This window comes from Corythoichthys intestinalis, chromosome 15, assembly GCF_030265065.1.
Source record: "Corythoichthys intestinalis isolate RoL2023-P3 chromosome 15, ASM3026506v1, whole genome shotgun sequence".
Lineage (NCBI taxonomy): Eukaryota > Metazoa > Chordata > Actinopteri > Syngnathiformes > Syngnathidae > Corythoichthys > Corythoichthys intestinalis.
Window position 1 is genome coordinate 35,507,784 of NC_080409.1, and position 27,386 is coordinate 35,535,169.

Consider the following 27,386-nt stretch of genomic DNA (forward strand, 5'->3'; position numbering starts at 1 on the left):
TTTTTTAGGATAAGAGAAATTATAAATATACATGAGAAGAAAAGACATTTAATCCAATATTGAACCATTTTCAGTCAATCAATGTCTTTATTTTCGATGTACATTTTTGAAAACAGCCAACAATTGCATCTCAGATGTGACTAGAAAAAAAATTCACTGCTTTCACTCAAAAAACTTCTAGATCTTATTAAAAAAAAAAAAAAATCTTACCTAAAAATGTAATTACGCTTGATAACACATATCACTTGAAAGCTATGTGTTTTTCCCACGTGTTTCAATTGAACTTCCATTTGGGACAAGCTATTTTTAAGTTCTACTTCAGTTTTAAGTTAGTCTAAACTGTAAGTACTGATAGGATTTTGAGTTTTTGCAGTGTTAAAAATAAATGTATGATATCTACTGTACTGGAGCACATTAGGGACCAGTGCTACTTGGTGTTTTCTTCAGCAATGACTACTGAGCTAAAACTGACAGTTAGCTTTATGTTTTAATTTTACACCCTCATCACTCTTCAACGCTGTGTTTTTACAGATAAAATAAAGCCTGTATGTAAGACACGTTAGCCAAGCATCGACAGTGGTCATAATCAATAGAAACCTAGCCCTCCGAAGGGCTAACGTTACGTGAGCGAGTGACAGTAACGTTATATTTATTAGCGCTGAGAAGTCTACTGCTTAAAGATGGCGGCTGTCTACTAACGTTGCCCAGGCGCGGCCGAGTCTGTCATTTCACATCTAGTCCTAAATGCATGCGATATCTATGAGACGCATCGGACACTACCTGCTACCACACTAGCATCATGCGGGCGTAGTTTTTGGCAACGTCGGTGTAGTTTGTAGTGGCTGTCAGCTGCAGTAAGGTTTTTTTTTTAATATATATCTATATATATATATTGTATTGCTTCTTCCTCTACGCACGTGACGTCAGCGTGTTGTTCCGCATTAAAAGTAGTCCGCGCAGAACGTGATGCTTAGAGCTGGCAAAATTAAACGATTCCTCGAGGGGAATAAAATTACTCAGATCAGTTTTTAAACTCGAGTATTCGTTTCAGCTCCACTCGAGTTGCTCGAGTATTCGTTTCAGCTCTAAAACAAAACTAGCCAGGTTAAGTTTTTCTAAATTAAAAAAAAAAAAAAAAACAGTCACTTTACCAATGTCAAGTTAGTGACATGCGAATATAATTTTGAAAGTGACAGTGAAGGTCCATAACTGTCCGCAGTTGGGCCGCGGGCCGTAGTTTGGACACCAATGGTTTCGCATGCGGTTGTTTTAGGAAAATGGGGGTGGGGGGTGGGGGGCAAGAACTGGGAGTGGCAGACAACCTGTGCGGTTGTTCAAACACATTAAATGACGAGTCATTCTTTACAAATTTCTGAACTGAAAGCTTTCCACGTTGCCGGCATTTGGAAATACAAAGCCTTGGAAAATAAAAAGGGTAAGAATACCCCTCGAAAATCAAAAGTTGTGAATTGAAAAAGAAACATCCCTTTGTTGAACGTTTTTTTTTAATTCAAGTGTGTGTTTGGACATTTTTCTCTCCAAGCCCACCTTGAACGCAGCCTGTTAGCGGCTAGGCTGGGCTCGCCTAGCTTCGAAAGAAGCCGACGTAGCTTTCGTTCGGCTCTAAACCGTTCGACTAAACTCGTCGAAGTGTTTGGTTTGACTCTTCAAAGGCCCAATTGGGTCCAGGTTCGATGATCAGACACGGCCCGCACAGCACGAGCGCTTTCACGGGGCAACCCGAGTGTTAGCGGCATTCTGCCCACAACGGCGGACGTACTAGCCGCGTTAGCTCGCGTAAGCGTAACATTCGTCTCGGACCTGCTAAAATGGAAGCCGGTAAAAGAAAACAAGCGTTGCTAAAGTGCTTACGTGGCGGGTGTTCGACGAGGTGTGACGCGCGTACTTGATTCTACCTGTGTTCGGACTGCTTTTAGGGGCGCTTGCGTCGTCCGAGAACCGTCTTTTTAGCAGCAGCTATGTTTTTCTTTACAACTTAAGGCGGAAGTTTTTTTGGACTGGCCTGAGCGACATCTTCCGGACGGTTGCTACGTACACGCTCACTCAACCAATCAGAGAGGACGAATATTCAACGTCATCGGCTTACACATAGATATCATATACTTAAAGTAAATGTCCGGCACGTGCTGTGAGTCAATGGGAACAAGCGTCGTCACTTGTCGACCATTTGGCGTCGGGGCCGTGAAATAGCTACAATTTTCAACCAATTTTCAAACGTCAGAGATTCAGCAAATTTGATGTATACTTAAAAAAATACTTTGAAAAAGCATTACGTTTATTTTCCACCAGCCATCCTAAATCATAGCCGCATTCTTAATGTTGTTGGTCATAAACGACACTCCTTTTTACGATGTACATTAATAATATTATTCTTCCTAATCAATATTGTAATGTCCACTTTTTTGCTGATGATTGCATTCTATAGACCCCACTCACCAACGTCACACAATGACGTGTCGCTGTATCCGGCCACCATATTGTCCATCATTGTTTATCCGTATTCTCAATGGTTTCAATTTGTCGTGCAATTTGTAGTGCAATTCATGGAAGCCCCGGTGCTTTCAGACGCTGTAAACTCATTGAATGCGTTTTATAAAAGGCGTTATGTGGAAAAGCTTCAGTCTATCCATTCGCCAGATCCATATTTGATGCCTAAATCGATATTTTTCGACCCGCTGTCTTCGCCTTCTCTGCCTGACATCTGATACCCTGATATCTACAACTATCTTGTCCACAGAAACTCAGCCTATTCTCACGAAACTTTGAAAAACTTTAAGAGCAGCACTTTAAGCAACATTACCCCGTGTGACCCTTTACTTTCAATTTTCTAAAATGGCGACAATCAATAAAAAAAAAAGTTGACTGCGATGGCCGACACTTCAAGGATAGGTGGATATTGGACTATTTCTTCAATAAAATACGCAACAACTGTGTCTGCCTCATTTGCAAAGAGACAGTCGCTGTTTTCAAAGAGTTCGATGTGACGCGATATTACCAAACAAGACACGCTGACATGTACGACAACATTACATGGAATATACGCAGCGAGAAATTAAAGCAACTTGAAGCTAATTTAATTTCACAGCAGCAGCATTTCGCAAGAGCCCGAGTGTTGAAAGAGAACGCCACAAAGGCGAGATTGTTGAAATTATGAATTAAAAAAAAATAATAATAAAGCAAATGTGACACACAGAAGGGCTTGCTAAAAATTGTTTAAATATATTGTTCTACGTAAATCAGCCAAGGTAGCCCCCCACATTTTTACCACACCAAATCTGGCCCCCTTTGCAAAAAGTTTGGACACCCCTGCTTAACTGATGATCTGCAGACGAGGCCAGCTTCTTTCACTTGGTACCAGCTAAATATTATTAAAAAAATAATGATGGCGGAAGAAATAACCATCTTTGATCTGAATTGTGGTTGTCAGCCCAAAACCCACTGAATATATATTAAATGCATCTTACCAGGTATAAAATGACTACTACATAGTATGTGGTGATCGTTTGGTGCCCAGTTTTCTCGTCAAATTGCAGCAGTCCGTCTCGCTCTCCTCTCCGGGTCTCTCTGAATACGGTAGAACTTCAAGTCTCTCCGTCTATCTTCTCTGTTACTGCAACCAACCGCCACACACGCCTTCACCATTTTGATTATTAATTTTAACGAGCAGAAAAACACGCCATAATAGGAGGAATTTACGTAGCGGTAATGCGTAAACACGGCGAGCTGACGGACAATATGGCGCGGAGGCGTGGTTGTGACGTTATGTGAGTGGGGTCTATATGCTCCCAGTTCTTCCCCAGCTCTAGGTCTGACTCATTTACAGACTGCTTTTGATTCTTTACAAATATCTCTTCATAACCACAGATTAGTTTTAAATGCTGAAAAAACTAAATACACGGTTTTCTCCACTTCCACCATTACTGACAATAACTTACCCGAAATCAAATCCCTAACTGGTACCCAAATTACTCTCACTGACTCATACAAATACATAGGAATTTGGATTGACAGTAATTTATCATTCAAAACCCATATTCATCATCCGTAAACTTAAATTCAAACTTAGCTTCCTGTATAGAATCAAAGGCTGTCTGTCAACTTCTAACCGAAAAAAAACCATTGTGTTATCTTCTTTTGTTTCTGTTCTTGATTATGGGGACATCCTGTATTGTCATGCAGCTCCATCAACTCTTCATCAGTTAAACCCGGTCTATCACCATAGGTGGATCTACTATCCAGGCGAAGTAGGCGATCGCCTTAGGCCCCCAACTAGTAGGGGGCCCCCAACCAGCTGCCCTTGCCCCAACGAGCAAGAGCTTGGGCCACCGGAGCCAGCAGCACCCCCAACTATTCGTCATGTATAATTATGTCAGCATACCAAACAAACAAACAACAAAACAAAAAAGAAAGCCATTTGAATGCTGCATTTATATTATCTCTCCCCCACACACCCGCACTACAATGAACTGTTCCACGACGACGGACTGAGTATCAGTCGCTTAGCTTCATTTAGCACCGTTTAGCTTCGCTTAGCTCCGTTTAGCATCGCTTTGATCCGCTTAGCTGTTCGTTAGCTTCACTTAGCTCTCCCGCGTTTTTACGCCACTAAGCTGGCTATTTTTACAGCTCACTTGCTACTTTGCACGTCGGCTATCATTTATTTCGAACACATGAGCGAACGTGCTCTCCATGAGAGCCAAAGTGCAGTGAGGGAGAAGTTGAGAACAGGCTGGTAATGCCTCTTTTAACTTTCTTCTTCTTCTTTACACCGAACATAAAATACACGACAGCACACCCTGTGGCGAAACAATGCAGTACAGTTCCAATCAGTCATACAATAACACTCAACAGCTGGTTAACAGCATTTGCTAACGAAAAAAAAAATTAAATCTATTTGTGACACCACAAGCAATGACAAAGAATGTTTGTTAACGGAATGTAAAGCTTTCGGTTAGCGGTTTAGCGAACATACCTCCGGTGAACATTTCAAAATAAAAGCACGTCATGTTCGTCATATAAATAATGATTTCTGGAGTTTATCCCACATACTTCAGAATTAATGTTATAATATGTTGAGTAAATACTACAGAATACAGATTCTACACTATGAATAGCTTTCAAATGACACTCTTTATGACAAATATGATTGGCAATGAATAATTATTATAAATACTATGCTACTATTATACTGTATATTGTAGTATACCATAAAAATAATGCTAGAATTTTTTTTTTTAAGAATTGTTTTTGAATAATGTTGGAAAGGCAAAGTCGGTGTTCTGAATCTGTTTACTTTCCATTCTTTTGCACTAGTAAATGCTATCAGCATTTAACCTCATTGTTTATTTGTGATTAATTATTGTTATTTACATGATTATTTGTACTTATTAATAAAGAATTTAAGTGTTCCAAAATAGTTTTGTGAATTACTAAGCGTCAACAAAAATTTCATCACTAAATTAGTAAAAAACAGAAAATTATTAGATTAGTCGACTAATCATAAAACTAGTTGGCTGACTAATCAGGAGAAAATTTGTCGTTTAGGACAGCCCTAGTGTACCGGAACATATTTCCTCCACACCCTTCTCAGCTTTTTAACCCTTGACCCATGAAGAGGGCCCCTGGATATGTTCGCCTTAGTCCCCAAAATTGCCAAGTCCACCACTGTCTATCACAGTGCACTACATTTCATGACCAATGACAATTTCTGCACTCATCATTGTACCCTTTATTAAAACGTTGGATGGTCTTCACTACAGTCAAGAAGAAATATCCACCTCATGTTATTCATCTACAAGGCTTTATTGTGCAAACTCCTGGCTTTCTCACATCTCTCCTGTCATTCAAATCCAGTAACTACAAAACACGATCGACTAACTACTTAACCCTAAACATTCCACTCACACGCACTAATGTTGGCAGAACTGGCTTTAACTATTATGCTCCTCTTAAGTGGAACGAATTGCAATCTATTCTTAGACTACAGTCAATCATTCATCCAGGTGATTTTAAATCTCTAATGTCTGATGTTTTTACTGATCATTGTAACTGTTTCCATTAGTGTATTTTGTGTTGTCTGATATTTGGGAATGATTCTTTGTGCTCAGGCCTCTCTTGTAAAAGAGATGTTAATCTCAATGAGACTGCCTGATAAAATAAAGATTAAATAAACAAAAATAAACCACACAGTATAACTCAGTGGAGCATCCTGATGCAAGATGGCCACCAGTTACTTACAGTGCCTTGCAAAAGTATTCGGCCCCCTTGAACCTTGCAACCTTTCGCCACATTTCAGGCTTCAAACATAAAGATATAAAATTTTAATTTTGTGTCAAGAATCAACAACAAGTGGGACACAATCGTGAAGTGGAACAAAATTTATTGGATAATTTAAACTTTTTTAACAAAAAACTGAAAAGTGGGGCGTGCAATATTATTCGGCCCCCTTGCGTTAATACTTTGTAGCGCCACCTTTTGCTCCAATTACAGCTGCAAGTCGCTTGGGGTATGTTTCTATCAGTTTTGCACATCGAGAGACTCACATTCTTGCCCATTCTTCCTTGCAAAACAGCTCGAGCTCAGTGAGGTTGGATGGAGAGTGTTTGTGAACAGCAGTCTTTAGCTCTTTCCACAGATTCTCGATTGGATTCAGGTCTGGACTTTGACTTGGCCATTCTAACACCTGGATACGTTTATTTTTGAACCATTCCACGGTAGATTTGGCTTTATGTTTTGGATCATTGTCCTGTTGGAAGATAAATCTCCGTCCCAGTCTCAGGTCTTGTGCAGATACCAACAGGTTTTCTTCCAGAATGTTCCTGTATTTGGCTGCATCCATCTTCCCGTCAATTTTAACCATCTTCCCTGTCCCTGCTGAAGAAAAGCAGGCCCAAACCATGATGCTGCCACCACCATGTTTGACAGTGGAGATGGTGTGTTCAGGGTGATGAGCTGTGTTGCTTTTACGGCAAACATATCGTTTTGCATTGTGGCCAAAAGGTTCAATTTTGGTTTCATCTGACCAGAGCACCTTCTTCCACATGTTTGGTGTGTCTCCCAGGTGGCTTGTGGCAAAACTTTAAACGAGACTTTTTATGGATATCTTTGAGAAATGCCTTTCTTCTTGCCACTCTTCCATAAAGGCCAGATTTGTGCAGTGTACGACTGATTGTTGTCCTATGGACAGACTCTCCCACCTCAGCTGTAGATCTCTGCAGTTCATCCAGAGTGATCATGGGCCTCTCGGCTGCATCTCTGATCAGTTTTATCCTTGTTTGAGAAGAAAGTTTGGAAGGACGGCCGGGTCTTGGTAGATTTGCAGTGGTCTGATGCTCCTTCCATTTCAATGTGATGGCTTGCACAGCGCTCCTTGAGATGTTTAAAGCTTGGGAAATCTTTTTGTATCCAAATCCGGCTTTAAACTTCTCCACAACAGTATCTCGGACCTGCCTGGTGTGTTCCTTGGTTTTCATAATGCTCTCTGCACTTTAAACAGAACCCTGAGACTATCACAGAGCAGGTGCATTTATAGGGAGACTTGATTACACACAGGTGGATTCTATTTATCATCATCGGTCATTTAGGACAACATTGGATCATTCAGAGATCCTCACTGAACTTCTGGAGTGAGTTTGCTGCACTGAAAGTAAAGGGGCCGAATAATATTGCACGCCCCACTTTTCAGTTTTTTATTTGTTAAAAAAGTTTAAATTATCCAATAAATGTTGTTCCACTTCACGATTGTGTCCCACTTGTTGTTGATTCTTGACAAAAAAATTAAATTTCATATCTTTATGTTTGAAGCCTGAAATGTGGCGAAAGGTTGCAAGATTCAAGGGGGCCGAATACTTTTGCAAGGCACTGTACGCTTCCGACTCCGGTTGAAGACATCTATCTACACGCACACACCCACACAGGGAAAGAGTAAAGACCTGTTTTTTAAATACAGTACTCAACAGTGTGGTTCATGAGATTGTAATTTTGGGCAACATGATAGAATTGGCTTTATATTAAGGGAGTAAAGTCGAAATATTTTTGTGTGGCAAGGACAGCAAAGCCCAGATATTGTAAAAGACGCATACAAACACAAACATTTAGGTTTAAACACATAGGCGGAGTTTGACTTTTGGGCCTGGGGGGGGGGGGGGGCACAACATGTTGATGACCCCGAAAAGCAGTGTCAGCAATAAAATTAACTTACAAGAATATTTCTAATAATAAGTTGACGATGAGCGTTTTTTTCCCCAATCATTCTTGAGGGGAATTCTTAATCAGGCTGCTTAGGCAATACTTTTCGGCAAGATCGTCAGCCATTGAATATGGGACGCCCGCCGGTGTCGTGCCAATGTAGTTACACCATTCAAAAATTGTATCCCCTGGGCGGAGCCATATTGCGGTAGATTTGTGTCTTTATTATTCAACCCCAAAAAATGTCAGTTCAATTAAAAAAAAAAGAAAATGTGTTTGAATGCAAAAATAAATTTGAAACTCAAAAAACTAAACTAAAAAAAAAAAAAAAAGCTTTCACATGCATTTTTTTTTTTTTTGATTCAAGCAACTTTTTGATTGAACTAATGTTGATTTGTTTTTGGGCCTCATTTTGGCTAGGACATTATTCTCTTTATTATTCAATCAAAAAATAAGTTGCTTCAAAAAATATCGATTTTCAAAGAAAATCACTTAAATCAAAAAAAGAAAAATTTCAATCATAGAAAAATTATTTTAAATATTTGAGATTGAATTCATTGAAAAGTTTTCTTGATTGAAGCAATGTTTTTTTTGTTTGTTTGTTTGGGCCATATTCTGATTAGGACATTTGTGTCTAAATCATTCAATCCCCCAAAAATTGCTTCAATCAAAAAAAAAAAAAAAAACATATTTTCAATCAAAGAAAAAAAACATTAAAAAAAAAAATTTTTTTTCAAAAAAAAATTTTGGGGGGGGGGGGGGGGAATTATATGCAAAGCAAATCACCGTCTAAGAAGTCTAACAATAATTTTGACCCATTATAAAAATATATTTTTTTGTTAATTTCATTCATTTTTGTTGCAGTTTTATTGCTTTACAACTTTTATATATATAGGAAAGTCAGTTATATTCAATGACACTTGTCGGACACCAGGGCCTGGCCCCCCATTAAAATCCGCTTATGTTTAAATACTGTATTCGTATTCCAATACGACAAGCAAAGACTCAATATTTTACAAAAATATTGCCATATTAGTACAAGCATTATTTACAGTGCCCTCCATAATTATTGGCACCCCTGAAAAAGATGTGTTTTTTAGCTTCTAATATATATTTTTTAATTCAAATAATATGGGACCTTAATGGAAAAAAAGAGAAAAATCCAATCCAGTCGTCACTGGGTCTTTCAGCAAGACAATGACCCTAAACATATGGCCAAATCTACACAGAAATGGTTCACCAGACACAAAATCAAGCTCCTCCCATGGCCATCTCAATCACCAGACCTTGGTTTGTTGGTAAAAGGGGGTGTACAAAGTATTAACACCAGGGGTGCTAATAATTGTGACACACATTATTTGATGTCAAATATTTTTTTCTTTATGTGGGATTTTTTTCCCCACTGAAGGAATGCACTTGTATTGAAGGTTGGATTTTTCTCTTTTTTTCCATTAAGGTCCCATATCATTTAAATTTTAAAAAATTATTAGAAGCTAAAAACACATCTTTTTCAGGGGTGCCAATAATTATGGAGGGCACTGTATACGGTTATATATTTAAAAATGATTAAAAGTATTCAATTTAAGTCAAAATATTAAAAGGAGGAAAGAATATTTTAAGTGTCGCTGTCATTAAAGTTAATGTTTTTTTTCTCGACTTAGTTTATTTTCCTAAGATGACAACTTTGTTCTTGTAAAACTGCATGTTGTTTTTCCTAGTAAAATTTAAACATTATTTTTACAAAAATAGTTTTAAAAATGACAAGTTTCTCTTCTCCTAATGCTGTAAAAAGATTGTAATTAATTTTAATGCAATTTTTTTCAGGAAAAATATGAGGATTTGCCTCGTTTACAACAAAATCCTCACTAATTCTGCATATTTATTATGTAATGACTAGCTAATTCCCCTTAGCTGGTTAATTGCATTTGTGTAATAATAACACATTTGTATCGTGTCCTGTATTAATGTACTGAGGGGGCATATGTAGGGGAGGAGTAAATACATTGGCAGTAATCCAGGTTTGTGGAAGCTTGTAGAAGCTTGTGGAACTTTCCCACTTGCTCACATTGCCAGCAGCAGCAGCAAGACACGCATGCAGCAAACACATGTAAGAGCATCACTCATTTATAAGCTTTTGTATTGGTAGTTAAGACATTTGCTAAGGATTCAAATTAAATTATGCTTTTCTTTCTTGGTTCTAGTGGAAAATCAACCAGTGTGCTAGACCGGTAAGCATTACATAATGAGGAACTGTGGCTTTGATTGTGTGTTAAAAAAGTAAGTGAATTGCATGTTAAATCATAGGATGTTTCAATCTTTTTGACATTTTCTTTTGCTGTATTACATGTGAAAACGTTGATTTTTTTCTTCATTTTTGACTTTCAAGCAAGTTCATAGTGCACTATCTAACGCACCTGAATTGGTGTTGCGGTAACTACAATAGCAGAGAAACTAAGGCTGCCATGATTAATCCACTAACTGATTAGCAATCGACAACTATTTTGATTGTTGATCAATCGTTCAAATATTGTTGACCTCCAATTCTTCTGATAATTTCCAATTTTTATTACAAAAGCAGGGATAACTGTTAATATTATCATTTACTTATTCATTTTAATAAATAGGGGAAAATAATTTTTATTTATGTATTAATTGTTACTTTCACGTTTTAATAAAAATATGATAATAAAGGGGGAAAAACTGTAAACACTCTTATTTTTGTATTTATATATATAAAAAAACAAACAAACAGTAAGTAGTCTTTTTAATTGATTTATTAAAGAAAATGTTTAAAAAAGGAAAAATCTGATTCCTGCAGTTGTTGATCTTTTATCGAAGGCAACAGAAATGTTATATAAATTTTATTTTACTGAGAAACACAACGACACTGCACATGAACATTTCTTTTCGGACTTCTGACCAAATTTATTCAGCTCTTCTGTTTCATACTATGAAAAATATCCTGCAAGTTTGATAAGAATCCCTTTTATTCATTCTTGAGTTATCCTGATCACAGAAAGACAGACATGGAACTGAATACATAACCTTCTCCTCCTTTCACTGACAGGTGGAAGTAATTAGAATTGAGATCTGACGTCTACGTATGTGAACATCATTTTAGGTCATGTAGTTGTAGGCCACTCTTGTACTATACCGAATATTAATATTGTTGCTTGACCCAAAATGTGATCTCTACGTACATGTGGACGCCAGGTCTTTATGAGGCTGTTATTTCAATTTCCCAAAATAGTCACTTGCCCAATAAAGGGTTAACATCACTTGACTTGAGGCACGTAGCACCAAAGTTTGGCATTTATGCTCGCCCTTACATAAGGGCCATTGTTACTAGCTGCCATGATTCTTTCTTTCTAAATGCCCCTGACGACTCGGTTCTGGTTCAAGTACTCTGGAAGCCCATTGGTCTTTTTGCCAGCTCTGGAAGCAAGCCCGAGTGGGTATCAAGTCTGCTGACATCGCCGCTTGCAGCGAGGGAAAAAAATCCAGAGCCCCCCTGCCATAAAAATGTGACTATGTTCGTAAAATTACTTCAAAATCTTGCGAAATGTTTTTTCCTGGGAATATTGGGAATGTACTTATAAGATCAAGGTGTTAGTATTATTTTACCGTGATATATACAGGATATACAGTGGGGAGAACAAGTATTTGATACATTGCCAATGGGTTTTCCCATTGGCAGTGTATCAAATACTTGTTCTCCCCACTGTATATATATGTATTTTCAATTTTTCTTCATAATTGTAGTCTTTCTGCTTTAATAGCTTTTACGTTGACAGCACTATGTATGCATTAACGCTGTATATTTTGTAAAGCGGCACTGTTAAAAAAATAAATAAAATAAAAATTTGGCAGAACCTGAAATTTCAAACCCTTTCACAAGTATTTGTAAGAGTTGGTGGAAAACTTGAAGTAAAAAATAAAAAACGCCTTAAACTAAAAATTTTAAGAAACTTGGACTTCCGTTAAGTGTTTATACTCAAAATTTTAAGTAGACTGAACTAAAATATATGAAATGAAATAAAAAGTTTTTTGATTTGTCTCTTTTACCGGCTTCCATTGTTTTGAACTCTGGCCACCACAATGGGAGCAAAACATGCAGACACCTTAGCCCAGGGGTCGGCAACCAAAAATGTTGAAAAAGCCAAATTGGAGCAAAAAAGTAAAAAAAAATATGTCTAGAGCCGCAAAAAATTTCAAGCCTTATATAAACTTTATAATGAAGGCAACACATGCTGTATGTAACTATATTAGCTATATTAGCCTATTATAAAAATGACTAAATTGGCTACAAATACAGCCTTCATGATTACCGTATATTCCAAACTATAAGGCACACCTGAAAGCCTTCAATTTTCTCAAAAACCGACAGTGCGCCTTATAATCCGATGTGCCTTATATATGGATCAATATTAGTTAATCATGTCATGATATTCCGTTCAGCTAAGCTCCATCTTGTGGATGCATAACGCAACGCCAACCACCACCACTACTACTACTACTACTACTACTAGAGGCGGTCAAAATTTCCTATTCTTAGATTATTCGCGATTCGGCCGTGGAAGATTCGAGAACGATTCACAAACATAAAAATTCCGATTATTGAATTATACCAGGTAAAGCGGAAATAAAACGCAGTCAGCGCGGTCTTCGGGACGCAATGAGGAACGGACCGAGAGTAAATATCATGTGCAGCTAATGCCGCTAGGTAAAAAACAAAAAACACAATAATACCTGACTGCGGCCGTCAGCCGCTACAAACAGTGTCCATTTGCTAGTTGCTACAAACATACGGCAACATACGGCTATGGTAGATATCACATATATCTAGACTAGATGTGAAATGACAGACTTTCCCGCGCTAGTAAACAGGCGCCATCTTAAAGCAGTAGACTTCTCTAGAAGGCTCTGTTGTAGAGAACCTAATTACTTTTTATCTAAAATACTCCTAAATCGGCAAAATCTTGACTTGAATCTATCTTTAAATGATGAAACCGTTTTAAAACTTTCAAATGTCGAAAGTAGACATGAGGGAAATTATGGAATAACGGTCGCAATTTTAACAACTTTAACGGTTGATTCACGACATTAAATTAATTGTATGTAGTAGTTTAAAGCTGCTGATACAGAATGGGGACTTGAGTATTTTATTTACTGTTTTTAACCGGTAACTTGATACTAAAATAGCAGTTTGGTTTATTTAGCCTGAGAGGATTTTTGAACAATTTTGGAACAAATATACAAAACATTAAAAAAATAATAAAAAAAATGGGGGGATGGGGGCATCAATAATCGATTTATAATCGAATAGGAGTCTCTGAATCGTAATCGTAATCGAATCGTTAGGTGCCCAAAGATTCCCACCTCTAACTACTACTACTACTACTACTGCTGCTGCGCTTTATAATGCAATGTGCCTTGTGCATGAAAACCATCTTAAAATAGGCAACTCATTGAAGGTGCGCCTTATAGTGCAGAAAATGAGGTAAATGCAGCGCTTAATTTGTAAATCATAAGGTGCCGGAACGCAAAGTACATATGACAGCGCAGGGATGACGAGACGGGCACAGGTCCAGGAACATATGCAGAAAATTGTGCTGAAAACAACACACAAATGCCCACTTGCCATGCTGTGGGACTTACAAGCCTCAACTCAGTACTAATATGTGTTATATGCGAGCTCGCTTCTATGTTGCCCCCTTTCCGGTTTACGATGGTGACGTCATGCAGCCTTGCGGTCTAAAAAAAGCATTCGTGCGGTACGCTATTCTTGGGATTTGTTCTCTAAATGAATTTATGCATATTATTATTTTATTTTATACTTAAAAAAAAAAAAAAAAGTTTTTATATTATTATTTTTTTTTTATACACGAGAGGTGCCGGATCTGCACAAATAAGTACCGGTGTTCGGCCATTCCTTACTACGCGGCGAACCGTCTACATAATGCTCAGCAAGCATCCACACGCATGCGCACATCGGTTAGAAGCGGCGAGTACTCACAATTTTTGTTTTTATTTAGTTATTTAGAACCTTTTCACTGCCTCAAAGATAATTTTTGCACGTATTACCCTCTCATACTTTTAACCATTGTGTTTTTTTTGTGTTAGCTTTAAAGCAGTTGACCATATTAGTCACGTAGCGTATTTAAACCGTCCTTATTTGATATAACTACATTTAAGTATTTTCTGCAGGCATTTTTTTAGTACGTAATTCCTGTATGCATCTAAACAAAACAAGTTTAGAGCGCACTTTGGGTGTCAAATTCGGCTAATGTAGCACGTTTTGCCGATGTAGGAGATTTTGGCAGAACACCGGAACACAGGGAGGCAGAAATCAAGAGATGCCGGATCTTGTTCCGGCAGGATCCGGCACAAATTAACACCTCGGTAAATGTTTATTTTCTCTGAAGTAATTCCTATTGAGAATGACGCACCACGTAAATATTCTGTTGAACGATACCGCCTCAAATTTAACTTCATTACAATATTAATCAATTAGAAGAATGTTTGTGTCATGTTTTTCCTCCTACAGAAACCATATTAAAACTAAAAACATATTTTCTTCCCTCATCTTTTTCCATTTTCAAACATTTTTGAAAAAGCTCCAGGGAGCCACTAGGGCAACGCTAAAGAGTCGCATGCGGCTCTAGAGCCACAGGTCGCTGACTCCCCGCCTCAGCCAAACACCCTGGAACCAGTTAAAATTTTAGCTCAGCTTGAGTAATAGGAAGTTTTCTTTTTACAGCGTGTGAGTTTTCCTCATATTATTTAGATGTCTTTACGAATATTGTTACAAATGCTTGTGTTGCAAGTGCCACATAAAAGAATCTGCACGTTCTAACTTTCACCGTCACGTTTCTGCAGTTTTTTTTAAATAGGTTCAAATCATGTTTGAATAACATTCATTTTTTTCCTTCCAGAATCGTCAAACATGTCTGTAAAGATTCACATCAACAGTCCCAATGTCAAGTACTCAGAAACACACATCGAAGCTCAGTACTCCTACCACACCACATCCGTGCACAAAAATGGCACTACAGTCACGGTAAGTAAAAACATAAAATGTAAACTTGGTAGAATGTCTTCTGCACATGTGCTGACCGGGCTCATACTGTCACATAGGTGACGCCCCGCTCCACTGAGATGACCCTCCGCACAGAGACGCATGTTCCCCGGTTGGGGGTCATGTTGGTCGGCTGGGGAGGCAACAACGGAACCACGGTCACAGCGGCCGTGCTGGCCAACAAGATGAAGCTTACCTGGAACACAAAGACCGGAGTCAAGGTGAGCGAGGTCCTGAGATTCCGGTTTCTAATGGTGTTCTTGTGGCCAGATGACCTTGGTGGAAAAACTGATTTATATGTTCACGTTAAAGCTTGAGATTCAAACTAAAGCTACTTTAAAGAGCATACGACACCAGAAAAAAAGTCTTAAATGGCATTATTATGTGAATTAGAATCATATTTTGAGACGATTCGACCATATACAACAATTTAGCAAAGCGCAGATGACGAGAAATTAGTCTTTTAATCTGCCGGTTAGCCACGCCTACAATTATAGGGCTTTAGCGTCCCCAACAGGTGGATGACGTCAGCGGTAGACTAGGCTCATCGGTTTTACTATTCAGCCCATTGAGGGGGAATTGTTCAGAACGAGGAAAACGAGACGAAAAGAGCTGCAAAATGTCATTGTTTCAGTCTCTCTACTCCCAATATTTTTACAGGATATTCTTTTTATCCAAGTATTTTCCCCAATAGCTATATAAATGGCTTGAGAAGGACCAGTCAGCCCGTCGAGGGGGAACTATTCACAATGAGGAAAACGCGACGAAGAGAGCGGCAAAATGTCATTGTTTCTGTCTCTTTACTTCAATATTTTTACAGGATATTCTTTTTACCCAAGTACTTTCCCCAATTGCTAAATAAATGGCATGGTCATGACAAATAACTTGTGCTAAATGGAATATAAAATAATAAAAATCCATTTATTCAAGACGACATGGCAAAATTACTCCATAATGGTCAAAACAGTCGACTTTACCTTTACTGTCACACCTGCCGAACGATATTTTATGACACCTAAATCGGACATATGTCATTTCCCTTCCCCGGCTTCGGAGAATGTAAACAGACCAGAAGGAGTGACAGCTAGCCGACATGCTAACCCGAACCGAGGGATGTTTCAAAGTCTTCGAAGTGGAAAATCACACATAACTAGCCTGGATTATTTGACATGACGACCCGGTTGTCGAGTTTCTTTGCAGATCGGCAAACCGCCCGGCGGAGAGCAATTTACAGTTCGTTCCCTGGAGGAGGGTGGCTGGAATTGTTGTGTAGCTAACAGCTAACTGCTAATGAGCGTGAGGATAGCTTTTTACATGCCTATCAATGATCAAACGTAAGTAGTCCTTTATTTAAAGGAATTTTATAGTGTTTACTTTGTAATCACTGTATTCGTATTTGACATAATACAAAACAAGATGTTTACTCACTTCCTTGTAAGTCCAATGGTCCCACAGTAAATATCCACGGTGAATGGGAACCTTTTGAAACTCCAAAAAGGCGCATACGCCTCTCCCGCATACAGAATGATTTTTCTGCAGCCGTTTGGCTGGCGTGATGCAAAAAATAAAAGTATTAATCCGCAAAATCAGCTGAATCCTTCGTCCTCATACACAACAGTACACTGTAGCGTGAAGAGGACGTCTTCTACCGTACACGTCACAGCGCCCTCCTCCTCAATGCGAGACCGAAGCCGGAAGTCACTCATTTTCCTGGCGCGGGATTCAAAAACCTAAATAAATATAGCGATCGCTTCCACACACATCCAAGCGGTCCATATCATTCAGGAGCATAAAATACCGCGTGTATTATGAAATAAACATGCTTTTTCGTGTCACAAGCACTTTAAATCTCAGAGAGACACTACAACCCTTCCCAGTCAAATTGAATATAATCCCTAGCACTTTCAAAGGCAGTGAAACTATCCACTGCCAATTGATTAACAAATGAGTTGATAACTATTTTTAAAGCTGTTACTACAAGCTTTTTCTTTTATTTTCAAATCAAGATTTAAATTTTAGTTTGACACCCGTGCACCCTGACTTTATGTGATGTTATCACTTCTGTTTTCAGAAAGCCAACTACTTCGGTTCACTGCTGCAGGCCTCCTCTGTGTGTCTTGGATCAGGGCCTGACGGAGAGGTCAACGTGCCTTTCTGTGATCTGCTACCTATGGTTCACCCCAACGACATCGTCTTTGACGGTAAGGTGTCTTTTTTGCGTGTATTTGAGTGGAATCTTTTACTCATGGCAAATTTAGAGCTCCCAGAATGCAATAGACACAGAAACGAGGGTGGTTTTAACTTTTGAAAATGTTACTCCTGAGGTTGAAGTTGGGATTATGACAACATTAACTCATTGGCTGCCATTGACAAAAAATGGCAATTGCAATGAATGAGTTAAATGGACAGACAACACCCTAGTGTAAATTAAAAAAAAATACCTTGAGACAAGTATTCATTATTATTATTATGATTTATTTATTTTAAATATGAAAATGGCGAATTTCTTAGACTTACAATGGAGAAAATAACGTTTAAACAAGAGCAGTCATTTTGTGATGTCAGTTATACCCACCCACATGCACAATGGTAGACTCAAGCACAGGTGCACATATTAATGGATACCAATGATGTCACAAAGAAGGGCGGGAAATCTGATTCATTTGAATGCCTAAAATATTGCTGGCATTGATAAAATGTCTGTCCACTTTCTGCACCAACGAGACCACTTCCTGGAAATACCTCCTTTTATTGATGTTTTGTCCACTATTACCATAATTCTGGGACTATAAGCCGCTACTTTTTTCCCTTCATTTTGAATCCTGCGGCTTATGGTCCAGCGCGGCTTATTTGTTAATTTAGCTGGGTTAATAGGTAACACTTTATTTGAGAGGGGCATCCTAAAAACGTCATAAGACCGTCATAATTATGACATGACACTATCATGGGCATTACTAAATGCTTACAGTATGTCATCAAGTGTCATCCGGCAAATTGTGCAACTAACTCTGTTTATGTCTAGCTTGAATCTTTAACATCCATTCAAAAGTGAGATAATTTGCCAGATAACTCTAAATAACATCTGTTATAAGCATTCATAAATGCTCAGGACAGTGTCATGTCATAATTATGATTGTCTAATGACAGTCTTATGGCACCACGGTCAAATAAAGTGTTACTAAATACCATAACTAGCAATTAATGAAACAACTGGAACAGTAACTGAAGAAATAATTAGAACATGAATTTTTATTGTTATTTACATCCGTAGTGCCGCAATGCATGCTAGGAGGCATGTTGGACGACAACACTGATAACAGCAGGTGGCAACAGAGGTTTGACGGTCTCCCCCAAGTGAGCAGTGATGGCCAAATGAAGCTTCTTGAAGCAATGAAGCTTTGCAGCCAATTGGCTCAAAGCTTCATGGTGGTTCATTTGGTCTCATGACAGTCGTATAGACCCTACTCACATGACGTCACAACCACGCCCCCGCGCCATATTGTCCGTCAACTCATTACTTTTGATGCATTACCGCTACGTAAATTCCTCCTATTATGGCGTGTTTTTCTGCTCGTTAACATTAATAAGCAAAATGATGAAGGCGTGTGTGGCGGTCGGTTGCAATAACAGAGAAGATAGACGGAGAGACTTGAAGTTCTACCGGATTCCGAGAGACCCGGGGAGGAGAGCGAGATGGGTTGCTGCAATTCGACGAGAAAACTGGGCTCCAAACGATTACCACAGATTATGTAGTAGTCATTTTATATCTGGTAAGATGCATTTAATATATATTTAGAGGGTTTTGGGCTGACAACCACAATTAAGATCATTGCTAGGCTAATCGCCGACAACATACACTCAGACGTTGTGAATGAACTACCTGAAAATATATAATTATAAGGGGATAATAAGACAGTTGTCATACAATTAATTTACAATTTCACTATTGAGGTCAAAAGCCAAAAAATAAATTCAACTAGGGATAATCTGGAGTAGTGCTATCGCACTTCATATTTATTACATATTATATATGTATGTAGTGAGAGTGCTATCGCTAAACCATATAAACATTAAAAGCCCTAGCTCCATTGACAAATGACATGAAATACATTAGACTTGACAGTGGATGTTAGCAAGAACAAAAGATTTTGAACTGAAAATTTCATAACTCACCTTCCCGAGCACAAGATAGATTCCTGCCGAATTTTCGTGGACTAGGAGCTGTTTCACCCAACCAGCAACGAAGTATTTATAAGCCTCCAAGCTCTTAAACTTTTTCAAACTTTCGTGAGAATAGGCTGATTTTGTGTGGACAAGATAGTTGTAAATATCAGGGTAGCAGATGTCAGGCAGAGACGGCGAAGACAGCGGGTCAAAAAACATCGATTTAGGCATCAAATATGGATCTGGCGAATGGATAAACTGAAGCTTTTCCACATAACGCCTTTTATGCAACGCATCCAATGAGTTTACAGCGTCAGATAACACCGGGGCTTCCATGAATTGCTCTATAAATTGCACGACTAATTGAAACCATTGAGAATAGGGCTAAAATATGACGGACAATATGGCGGCCGGATACAGCGACACGTCATTTTGTGACGTAGGTGAGTAGGGTCTATAATGCCATTGACAAATAAAGTGTTACCAGTTAATATATTTTGGTGTAAATATCCCATAACACAGTGAGAACAGATGCGGCTTATAGTCCAGTGCGGCTTATCTATGAACAACTGCTGTTCTCGTGCCAAAGTTGGTGGGTGGCGGCTTATAGTCAGGTGCGCCTTATAGTGCGAAAATTACGGTACGCATCAGAAGTGAAAATTTTATTTTTCCATTCATCAAACAAGATTCTTTCTGCCGGGATGCACATAATGAAGGTGTTGTCGTGCCCTTTAAAAAATGCAAACTTTTCTGAAAATAAAAATCACTCGCCCCGCTAGTGTTCAATTCAATCATAGTTTCTGTTGGGTTGAGGACAGTTATCTGACTTGGCTACTCTAAAATTGGGATCGCATCATTCACTTTCTAAACAGTTTTAACAGGTTTCTTCAAATAATATTGTAATAATATTGGCCCTGATGTAGCAGTCTTTACCTCACTGACAAGTCATGGTTATGTTCTTGGTATCATTTTGCCAGACAATTGCCTTTGCAATAATGTCAACTTACTGTTTCCGTATTGAATGTGTTCCCAGGCTGGGATATCTCTTCGCTGGATCTGGGAAGGGCGATGGAGCGTGCCCAGGTGCTGGACTGGTCGCTACAAGAGCAGCTGCGACCGTATATGGCCATCATGACACCAAGACCCTCCATCTTCAAACCAGAGTTCATTGCCGCCAATCAGGAGAGCCGGGCCGACAACGTACTTGGCGGCTCCATGGCTGAGCAGGTTGCGCTAAATTTCCTTGTCTTGTTCAGCGGCACCTGACCAACTAGCTGTAATTAACGCAATATTTAATTTCCAGGTAGAGCACGTCCGAGCGGACATTCGTGACTTTCAGCAGTCGAGCGGGGTGGATAAAGTGATCGTGGTGTGGACCGCCACCACCGAGCGTTTCTGCGACGTGGTGCCGGGGGTAAATGACACGGCGGAAAATCTGCTTGCTGCCATTCAGGTGAGAAATAAGGGTTTAATTAGGAAATTTGCTAAATTAGTGGATCAAGGGCGTAGGTTTGTATAGGGACGGTAGGGACATAACACTAGCAACTTTTCAGGATGCTCAAATTGTCCCCACCAACTTTTAAGCGACCTTATTTGAATTTTACAATGAGTTCAGCTATAAAGGTAATTTAGATTGTCTTCCCTTGTGTTGTTAGGATTGAAAGTACCCTACCATTATTAAGTGAATTACTTTTATTATGTTCAGACTTATGTTCACCCCTTTTCACTTGCTGAATGTGCCGGTCCATTTTTTCCCCTCAAACACACGTTTCATTGGCTGATGGCTAGAACCACCAATTTCACACAATCCCGTCAGAAATACATGTCAATATGCCGCCTCCTCCTCCCCCTTTGAAGAGGAGGGATATTAAAAGAGGTTTTTTTTTTCGGCCAGCAGCAGCCACTGTAAGTACTGTAAAAATATGTCAATGTTGTGGAGGTGGGGAATATGCCACTAATTGCTACTGAAAGTCCAACCTGCATCAGAGTTTGCATAACATTAAACAGTGTGACCTTGCTAACTTGTGAAACTAGAGTAGAAAGCTGCTTAGAGGTGTCTTCCTGTATGTTTCCTACTGTCAACTTTAATTCAACTGTGCATTTTGTGCATTTATTCATTAATTAAAATGTATTTTTTTTCTACATCATTTTAAAAAAAAGTGTATTTGCAGCCTATGCACATTTTTTCACCCCTCCCCAAAAACACCAAAACACAACCACTGTAAATTTCCTTGAAATGAAGGAAGCATTTTGAAAAATGACTTTCTCCCTATGAAAATAATTTTAACTTTTTTTCATTTTAATGTAGTAACCAGCTATTTTTGAGAAATGTATCCACTCTGTTTGGTCTTATTAATGTCCCGTCCCCAGCAAAAAGTGTACATGCAGGTTATGCTGTAATAGCGTCCCTACCCATGTTGAGACCAAACCTACGCCCTTGTAGTGGATACAGAAAGTACTAAAAAAGTGACCCAAATAGTCTAGCCTTGCAACATTATGACTTGATGTAAAAAAAAAAAAAAAAAAAAAAAAAAAGTTGGCAGAACTTGAAATGTCAAGTAAACCAATGTCACTTGAGCAAGTTTTGATGGAAAAAATGAACAAGTTGACGGTTGAAACAACATTATATGTTAACAACTCATTGGTTGACATTGACACCGCTAGACCGCTAATCCTTTTTGACAGGGAGAGGCTGGTAGCGAATGATCGCTGCCAACCCTCCCAGTCAAAATGGATTGGATGCCTAGTGCCGTGAATGGCACTGAAACATGAGCATCCACAGCCATTTTTATTTGGTTAATTTTGTTTGATTAAAATTGATTAATTTAAAATTGTATTTATTCTAGGGCTGTCAAACAATTAAAATTTTTAATCGAGTCAATCACAGCTTAAAAATTAATTAATCATATTTAATCGCAATACAACCCATCTTTCAAAATGTGCCATATTTTTCTTTAAATTATTGTTGGACTGGAAAGATAAGACACAAGACGGACATAAACATTCAACATACTGTACATAAGTGCTGTATTTGTTTATTATAACAATAAATCCACAAGATGGCATTAACATTATTAACATTTAACATTCTTTCTGTTAAAGGGATCCACGGATAGAAAGACTTGTAGTTCTTAAAAGATAAATTTGAGTATAAGTTATAGTCATTTTATATTAAAACCCCTCTTAATGTTTTCGTTTTAATAAAATGTGTAAAATTTTCAATTAAAAAAATAAACTAATAGCTCCCCATTGTTTAAGTCGCTGAGCGGTGACGTCACATGGGGCTCCCTGCCGTTCTTCCACAGTGTCTTTAACTACATAAGGTGAAATACACCACAAGGTGTCAATGGCCAGTTTTAAATTAATTGGAGATCTAGCCAAGGCAAAGTCTGAGTAAATTTTATGTGTATTTTGCCTAGCTATTTTGATTTCTCTTTGCATTGAGCGCTTTTCTTTTTGTGAACATTATTTTTTTGAGAGATAGGAATATTATTTGTGTTGTGCTTTCACTACATGATACTGTAGCGACTTAATAGTTCCAACCAAATGCATGATGGGAAGTTGGGCAACCATGACTGTCAGTGTTGGCTGCAAATGGTATACAGTATGTTCTGTGTTGTGTTCTATTAGGCGTGATAGGAAAAAGATCGTCTCCTGCTCCGCTCAAATGCATGATGGGAAGTTGGGCAACCATGACTGTCAGTGGTGGCTGCAAATGGTATACAGTATGTTCTGCGTTGTGTTCTATTAGGCGTGGTAAGAAAAAGATCATCTCCTGCTCCGCTCAAATGCATGATGGGAAATTGGGCAACCATGACTGTCAGTAGTGGCTGCAAACGGTATACAATATGTTCTGCGTTGTGGTCAATTAAGCGTGTTAAGAAAAAGATTGTCTCTTGCTCCGCCCAAATGCATGATGGGAAGTAGGGCAACCATGACTGTTAGTAGTGTCTGCCAAAGCTTACGCCAATAAAAGGCGTGGTCCAATGAACGCCTGTGTCCACTCGCATTTCTCTGCCTTTTCGCTCTCAATTTGCTAAAACGGCGTCATTGTAAACTGAGGCAACACATGAACGGGTCATTCTGTGCATGTGTTAATTACGTCAAATATTTTAACGTGATTAATTTTAAAAAATTAATTACCACCCGTTAACACGATAAATTTGACAGCCCTAATTTATTCATAACAAATATGAAAAATATCATCATTGAAATTGAGACCTGGCGTCATGTCTTTTTGGATCATGTAGGCCACAATGTATGTGGAACTCCATTTTTTTGTTTTTTAAACAGACCAAAAATAGTCACTTGCGCTATATAGAATGGGTTAAAGTGCATGTGACACGAAAAAGCATATTTATTTCATAATACACGCGGTATTTTATGCTCCTGAATGATATGGACCGCTTGGATGTGTGTGGAAGCGATCACTATATTTATTTAGTTTTTTGAATCCCGCGCCATGAAAATGAGTGACTTCTGGCTTCGGTCTTGCATTGAGGAGGAGGGCGCTGTGACGTGTACGGGAGAGGGAGTCCTCTTCACTACACAGCCGTGCTGTTGTGTATGAGGACTAAGGATTCAGCTGATTTTTCGGATTAATATGTTTATTTTTCGCATCACGCCAGCCAAACGGCTGCAGAAAAATCTTGCCGTATGAGGGAGAGGCGTGTGCGCCTTTTTAGAGTTTCAGAAGGTTCCCATTCACCGTGGCTATTGGCCAAAACAAGCCCTAATACTGTGGGACCATTGGACTTACGTGGAAATGAGTAAACATCTTGTTTTGTATTACCGTAATTTCCCGAATATAAGGCGCACCCGTGTATAACGCGCACCCCCAATTTACCTGCAAAATCTAGGGAAAATTCTTGTACCCGTGTATAACGCGCACCCTAATTTTAGCACCAATAAATACGGTAGAATACAAGAAAACAGCTCGTGTAGAAATACAGAAATGTCATTTTAATTTAACAAATTATAAACAGACATAACACAGCACAAGCATAGCACAGTGATAAATACCGGTAGTGCAAAACATTACTGTAACAACCTTTAACAACTTCTCCAACTTAAGAGAACCCGTGAGAAAACAAAACAGCCATATCTGTATTATACATGAACATCTAAAGCATTCTTATAAGTGCTTTTCTGCCCCTACCAATTGCTTTTGCTGATGACTTTGCTTGTTCCAGCTGCTTCTTCATTCATTTCCAATACCGCACACTCGATTCTCCGACGTCATACCGTCTTGCCGCTTCACGAATTCCAGCTTCCTCAGATACGGAAATTACTTTCCTTTTGAAGGCTGCCGTGTAGCTTGCTCGTTTCATCATCATGAAATACCGCAAATGTATCTTCCTTGGAATTATACTGTAAAGTAAAAGTGACGACTGAAGTGGGAAAACGAAAGGAGCTCATAACAGTGCAGACGAAACGAACTCACGGAAGTCATTCGACCAATCAGAGTGAAGAATTACCAAAACAAATCATGACGTAATATACCGTAATGGCGGCAACAGATCACCGTATGCGTTTTCTTCAACACAACATGGCCGTGTCAATAAAGAAAAAGTCTTAAAATATACATATTTATATGTATTTATTTCTGTCTCCATCCATATACCCGTGTATAATGCGCACCCTCGATTTTACAAGTGGATTTGGGGAAAAAAAGTGCGCCTTATTTTCGTGAAATTACGGTATGTCAAATACGAATACAGCGATTACAAAGTAAACACTACAAACTTTCTTTAAATAAAGGACTACTTATGTTTGATCATTGATAGGCATGTAAAAACGAGCCATAAATTGCTCTCCGCCGGGCGGTTTGCCGATCCGCAAAGACAATCGACAACCAAGTCGTCATGTCAAATAATCCGGGCTAGTTATGTGTGATTTTCCGCTTCGAAGACTTTGAAACATCACTCGGTTCGGGTTAGCATGTCGGCTAGCTGTCACGCCTCTTGGTTTGTTTACATTCTCCGAAGCCGGGGAAGGGAAATGACATATGTCCGATTCAGGTGTCATAAAATATCGTTCGGGAGGTGCGACAGTCGACACTTTTGACCATTATGGAGTAATTTTGCCATGTCGTCCTGAATAAGTGCAATTTTATTATTTCATATTCCATTTAGCACAAGATTGTTATTCGTCATGACCATGCCATTTATTTAGCAGTTGGGGAAAATACTTGGATAAAAAGAATATACTGTAAAAACATGAAGTAAAGAGACAGAAACCATGACATTTTGCAGATCTCTTCGTCGCGTTTTCCTCGTTTTGAATAGTTCCCCCTCGACGGGCTGACTGGTCCTTCTCAAGCCATTTATTTAGCTATTGGGGAAAAATACTTGGATAAAAAGAATATCCTGTAAAAATATTGGAGTAGAGAGACTGAAACAATGACATTTTGTGGCTCTCTTCGTTGCCTTTTCCTCGTTATGAATAATTCCCCCTCAATGGGCTGGATAGTAAAACCGATGAGCCCAGCCTCCTGCTGACGTCATCCACCTGTTGGGGACGCTTGAGCCCTATAATGGTAGGCGTGGCTAACCGGCAGATTAAAAGACTAATTTCTCGTCATCTGCGCTTTGCTAAATTGTTGTATATAGTCGAATCGTCTCAAAATATGATTCTAATTCACATAATAATGCTATTTAAGACTTTTTTTCTCCTGTCGTATGCTCTTTAAGTGGTTTGAAACCAACATTTTAAGTGAACTGGACTTCACTTTAGATACAGTGAGATTCAAACCCAGGCAATAACAGTTGCAGCAGAGCATGCAGATAACGTAGCTAAACCCTCGTCCAGGTGCCAGTTCAACTCATACTTAACACCGTCCTCAAGAGACAGCAAATTGATGGTTGGATTTTGTTTGTTTTTGTCCCTCTCCTTGGTCAGGAAGGCTCAGAGGTGTCTCCCTCCACTCTTTTCGCAGTGGCCAGCATCCTAGAGGGGTGCGCCTACATTAACGGTTCCCCGCAGAATACATTCGTGCCAGGGGTTGTGGAGCTGGCACAGCACAGGGGCGTCTTCATTGGGGGAGACGACTTTAAGTCCGGGCAGACCAAGATAAAGTCAGTGCTGGTGGATTTCCTGGTCAGCTCGGGTATCAAGGTGAAGCTAACAAAATGACATACTGCTTGAGCTGAATTTATAACAAAATGGATTGCCTGTCTCACTGAAAGATGATCAGTCAATGCCAGCAATCCCCAATTTTTTTGTATGACTGACACCACAATTGAACTCCAATTCCATTTCCTGTCTCGTTATATCATAGTTGTTGTATTTTAGGAAAGTTCAAACTTTTGTCCCTCTTTTTTCCCCAATTTCCAGCCGACCTCCATCGTGAGCTACAACCACCTTGGCAACAATGACGGCAAGAACCTGTCAGCGCCGCAGCAGTTCCGCTCCAAGGAAATCACAAAAAGCAATGTGGTGGATGATATGGTGCGCTCCAACCCTGTACTCTACTGCCGCGGGGAGAAGCCTGATCACTGCGTGAGTCATGTTCAACTCTAAATTGATTTTCTTTTTCAACATGCTACTACTAGTGCTGTGCACCTACTGCTGTAACAAAAAGGAATTGTTGTGATTCGTAACTTACCAGGTGGTGATTAAGTACATTCCATACGTGGGAGACAGCAAGCGAGCCATGGATGAATACACATCTGAGATAATGATGGGCGGCCTTAACACCATTGTATTACACAACACCTGCGAGGTCAGTCTAGTTACGTATAAAAGAATTCTTATGAGAATGCTTTGGTTTTAACAAAGACACAAAGACAAAGCATTCTTTTGAGAATGTTATGACTTTAAAAAGCATCCCACATATGTTATTACCTCCGACGGTAGGTGAAAACATACAGAAGGCGGAGGTTATGCATTCGGTTCCTTATGTCTGTATGTTTTTGTTTAAGATAACTCAAGAATG

The 27,386-nt window shown here is 39.0% G+C and overlaps 2 protein-coding genes across 8 annotated transcripts in view; one reads left to right on the plus strand and one right to left on the minus strand.

Moving 5' to 3' along the window:
• The window catches only part of LOC130930669 (programmed cell death protein 10-B), a 33,701-nt gene extending 18,229 nt beyond the window's left edge, over positions 1-15,472 (minus strand). The window contains exon 1 of one of the 4 annotated variants that reach the window (XM_057858678.1): positions 15,325-15,472. The gene's annotated coding sequence lies outside the window, so the exon portion shown is untranslated. Of the gene's footprint in view, positions 1-1,872; positions 2,083-15,324 lie in introns of those variants that run through there. The other 3 variants (XM_057858675.1, XM_057858677.1, XM_057858676.1) reach the window with 3 other exon arrangements.
• Positions 1,305-27,386, plus strand: part of LOC130930661 (inositol-3-phosphate synthase 1-A-like) — a 33,195-nt gene continuing 7,113 nt past the window's right edge. Inside the window, exons 1-10 of one of the 4 annotated variants that reach the window (XM_057858661.1) lie at positions 1,333-1,435; positions 10,410-10,436; positions 15,144-15,268; positions 15,346-15,507; positions 17,358-17,487; positions 20,484-20,677; positions 20,754-20,903; positions 26,351-26,566; positions 26,786-26,950; positions 27,060-27,173. In XM_057858661.1, coding sequence (XP_057714644.1) covers positions 15,155-15,268; positions 15,346-15,507; positions 17,358-17,487; positions 20,484-20,677; positions 20,754-20,903; positions 26,351-26,566; positions 26,786-26,950; positions 27,060-27,173 — 1,245 coding nt within the window. In that variant the 5' untranslated portion in view covers positions 1,333-1,435; positions 10,410-10,436; positions 15,144-15,154. Of the gene's footprint in view, positions 1,436-9,721; positions 10,316-10,409; positions 10,437-15,143; positions 15,269-15,345; positions 15,508-15,636; positions 16,621-17,357; positions 17,488-20,483; positions 20,678-20,753; positions 20,904-26,350; positions 26,567-26,785; positions 26,951-27,059; positions 27,174-27,386 lie in introns of those variants that run through there. The other 3 variants (XM_057858662.1, XM_057858660.1, XM_057858663.1) reach the window with 3 other exon arrangements.